The 4386-nt window shown below is 54.6% G+C and overlaps 1 protein-coding gene across 1 annotated transcript in view; it reads right to left on the bottom strand.

The window, feature by feature from the left end:
• Positions 1-2536: 2536 nt before the first annotated feature.
• The window catches only part of PPP4R1 (protein phosphatase 4, regulatory subunit 1), a 30539-nt gene continuing 28689 nt past the window's right edge, over positions 2537-4386 (bottom strand). The window contains exon 18 of the mRNA XM_010859082.1: positions 2537-3632. Coding sequence (XP_010857384.1) covers positions 3469-3632 — 164 coding nt within the window. The 3' untranslated portion in view covers positions 2537-3468. The remainder of the gene's footprint in view (positions 3633-4386) is intronic.

The following is a 4386-nucleotide window of genomic DNA, read 5'->3' as shown; positions in this document are numbered from 1 at the left end:
CACAGTAGGAACTCTTGTGTTTATAAATAGTCAAAATGTCCTCAAGGTCAAATCTCCACCGGGTCAAAACCCTCACTTTCAAGCGGTCACAAAACCCCCAGTTTGGAGTTGCTGGTGGAAGGCGAGAGCTGGACCTCCCTCCCCACAGTCACCTACCCCACGTCCAGCTCCGACCTTAGCAGGTCATCACCCCGCGGGGCTCGACACGTTCACAAAGGCGAAGGCGGGGAGCCTCAAAGGCCTGCTCCCCCACGTCTGCTCCCAGGCTCACCTGCTCTGGGCTGGAGGACCCCCACCATTCTGGAGGCAGGGGCTCGGCTCTGGGCTCCTGGGCGCCTCTGCTTTTTCCTCCTGCTGCCCACTGCTTCCATCTCCTGGAACCTCAGAGAGGGCAGTGCTGGCAGCTGGTGCCTGAGACACAGAGCTTTTCCTGTTGGGCTCAGTTTCACATTGGCTGCTCCCTATCTCCAACACACCACCCCTCGCCACCCCCCAGGGTCCTGGAGCCCACCCCGTGGGGACGGGCTGCCAGGAGCAGGCCCACCCAGTGCCACACAGGGGCGGGAGGGACCCTGTGGGCTGCGTCACCAGGCCAGCTCTGTGACTCAGCCCTCGCCAATTCAGGGTTCCAGAAAGTTCCAGAAAGACTGCAGGGGTCTGGCATCACAAGAGCCTCGGGGGCTTCAAGGGGAAGCTCACAGGCACAAAGGCAAACCCCAAGCCTCCAGGAGTCACAGAGGAGGGCTGGGGGCCTTGGGTGGTGGGTTTCGTTAAGGAGGGACACTCAGGCACTCGGGAGAGGCTCAAGGACGACTCCCCATCGGGGACACAGGGGACCTGGGAGCAGGCCTGGCCGGAGGGAGGCAGGCAACACGGGCTGCAGGAGGGGCGACAATCAAGGACACTGGCCAAGCAGGAGGCTCCAATTTGGAAAAAGCGTTTCCGGTTCACTCGAGTCACTCAGAGTCCCACAGCAGCACGGAATTACTCCCGCGAGGAGCCGCCCAACACTAAATGCCACCAGCACAGATCCTGTTCATTTCTTGTTGTGAAATTAATAGTTTGGGTACTTACCAGATTGTGGTCTCTTTTAGCCTCTGGGGGACCTGGAAGAAGCACGGAGGCGTCAATGTCTGAGTCCGCTGGGTTTCACTGCCCCTGGGGGCCAGTGTCCTCCTGTCCTCAGAGCCTCCACCTGCCGCTCCATTCACCCCTAAGGGTGACTAGAGAAAGCCGCGATCAGGAGCTGACGGGCCAACCTCGCCTTCTCTTGAGCACTGTCCAAGGTGTCCCACGCCGGGAGGCCTTGACCATCACTCAGTGGTGTCCTCCCCTGCCCACTGTGTGGAGGCCCCTGGAATCCAGCTTAGGACCCTACAGTGAGGACATGGCCCAGTGCCACAGGAGGAGCTGGCTGATGCTCTAGCTGACCCTAAATCCAGGTTCTTTACCCCAAAATGGACTGTTACTCTTGCCACTGCTTAAAAAAAAAATGCAGCTACTAGTACAGTGTTGTTCAGTCGCTCAGTTATGTCTGCTTCTTTGCCATCACATGGACAGCAGCATGTCAGGCTTCCCTGTCCTTCACCATCTCCCAGAGCTTGCTCAAACTCATGTCCATTGAGTCGGTGATGCCACCCAACCACTTCATCCTCTGTCGTCCCCTTCTCCTCCTGCCTTCAATCTTTCCCAGCATCAGGGTCTTTTCCAATAAGTCAGTTCTTTGCATCAGGTGGCCGATGTATTGGAGCTGCAGTTTCAGCATCAGTCCTTCCAATGAATATTCAGAGTCGATTTCCTTTAGGACTGACTGGTTTGATCTAGTGTAGAATTCTAATTAATTTACAGAACTGAAATGGGGGGGAAGGGACAAAGTATATCTTTATAGCCTAATAGCAGAGAACATGCATCTCAGAAACTAGGCTGACATCAAGAGGCCTTACCTCCTTCCGTCTCTGCTCTTACACTGACTCACAGATGCATTCCCCTAACGCCTGCCCACCACCCCCATCACTTTTTACTCTGTGGCTCTGCCCTTATTACCTGCGTCACACATTACCTGTGTGTTTACTTTTTTGTTCGTCTCCGTGAATCTGTCCACACACGTTCCCAGAGCACAAACATCCGGTTATAACAAAGGAGGAGGAACCAGAGGCTCATCTGTAATGACAAGCGCAGGAAGCAGCCTGTGGATCCCTGAGGTCTGAGGTCACAGTGGGCTCATGACATGCCTGGGGAGTCCCCACCAGCTGAGAAGACAGAACCGAAACCACGGGAGTGCCGCAGCCACTTGAGTGAGCATCTCTCACAGCCTTCACGAAGCTTGTCCACGCGGCGTCTCACTTGCCAGACGCGGGGCGGGCAGGCTTCACCATCCCCTCGCACGCACAGACCTGGGCTCAGAGGCCTTTCCTGGGAGTGAAGACCCCCCCAGGTGGTGGGAGGGTGGGGACCGGGGTGCATACTCGCCTTCGGGGGGGGAGGCCCCGCTACCAGCCCAGGATGTGCACAAGTTTCAAAGAAGTTACCAAACTAGTTAAAAGACAAATATTTTAATCCAGTTTTCCCATTTTATACTAAAATCATTAATACAGGTCACAAATTGCATTTATTCTAGAAAGCAGTCAGAAGTGTGTCCGTTTCTGTATAGATCTTAGTAATAAATTTTATTTGGACAAGAGAACTTGTGCACAACAGTCCAAGAGCATGATTACAGACTGCGGCCCTCCCCGGGGGCACGGGGTATACAGTATGTGAGACAAGTTGCACCTCAGAGCCGATCATGATCAAGTTAAAAACACCTGACATACAGAATACGTGCTAATAAATTTCCTCCGGGTCATGACCAGCATGAAGAAACCAGGACACAGACGCTCGGCAGACTCTGTGAGTGTGCACAGCAATATGCTGCATTTAAGAGTCACAATCAGCTCCACGTAGTGTTAGCATTGAGCCCTCAGGAGAAATCCAAAAAATATCTCCTCCCCGTTTACGCACGGCTAAACTAGTCACACTTTGGGCTGGACGGGGCGGCGGCCACAGCCCCTGCAGGGCCCTGCCCGGGTGGACACGGCGAGGCCTGGTGCTGGCAGTCTCCACCTTCTGGCTGCGCTTCCGTCTCGCGGAGGTGAGATCAACCAGCGGGAAGCAAAGAGGCCTCAGCGTCGCATCCCTTCCAAGGAGAACGCTGGGCAATTCAAGTTTCGTTCAGTCAGGAAGACGGAAGGATTTAAGGCTTCGGTGACGATTATAATCCTCTGAGAAAAGTGTTTTCCCTTCAAGTCAAGACGAAACAACGGCGTTGACTGTACTTTCTCTTGACTCTGAGAATCCCTGGAATCGGTGTAGGCAACTTGCACCTGCAGCCGAGTGTCGTGGGAGGACGGGCCCCAAGGCTGTCCCGGCCACGCGTGGGCGCCAGTGGGACCTCGGCTCCCCGGGAGCGGGAGGCCCCCAGGACCACGCCAACTAGTAGGTGGAGGAGGCCGTGCTCAGGGCGTCTTCGGAGATCCTGGTGCTGGCCGGGTGGGTGCTGGCGAAGTACTTGACGTCGCTGTCGCGGTCCATCTGCAGGGCCATGATGGTCTGCTCCACGGCTTCCTGGTGACAGCTGGCAGAGGTCAGGAAGTGCTCTGCAAACAGGAAGTGCAGACAATCAGAGTTAGCTTTGTTGGATGACCAACAGTGACCCAGACTGACTCAAGTTCTACGGAAAAAACCCGAATGTAAGAGAATCAAAAATTTACCTTGTTTTTGTAACAGACTAAATCTTTTGAGATCTAATGGCAGCAATGCTAATAAATATATTAAAACTGGTGCTTGTTACAGCCATTACTCGACTTAGGTAGAGGAGAAACTTTTCCAAATACAAACTACCTACACAAAGAGAACCCGAGTCCTCTCCAGGCATCAGCGATGAATTCCCAAGGAGAGACAGGGAGCAGCGTACAGGCCCCCGTGTCCTACAGCGATGAATTCCCAAGGAGAGACAGGGAGCAGCGTACAGGCCCCTGTGTCCTATTTCAAAGTTTGTCTACGCAAAACTCTACCTGTCCCCGATCATGAATCCAAACGTTCAAGGGACAGTTACCAGGCCTTTGGGTGGGGGCAATCTAACAGCTTGAGTCTCGAGGGAGGAGCTTACAATCTGCAGCAAAGCAGACACTAAGGGCACGTCCTCTGCCTGACACACACGCGTCTCCAGCCCCGACGGTGAGATGGAGGTCAGGTGGGTGCCGAAGGCATGGTCCTCGCTGGGTACCCAACTTTCCACACTACTGAGTTCAAAGTATGAAGACAAAGTCACGTGGAACAAGCGGGTGAAAGTTCAGCGTCCCTCTCCTCGCCCCGACTCGGTGTCAGACTCTCCTACAGCCCCAGCCCTCC

Source organism: Bison bison, unplaced genomic scaffold, assembly GCF_000754665.1.
Source record: "Bison bison bison isolate TAMUID 2011002044 unplaced genomic scaffold, Bison_UMD1.0 scf7180017864453, whole genome shotgun sequence".
NCBI lineage: Eukaryota > Metazoa > Chordata > Mammalia > Artiodactyla > Bovidae > Bison > Bison bison.
The sequence above is the reverse complement of the archived record's forward strand: the minus strand, read 5'-3'. Positions and strand labels throughout refer to the sequence as shown.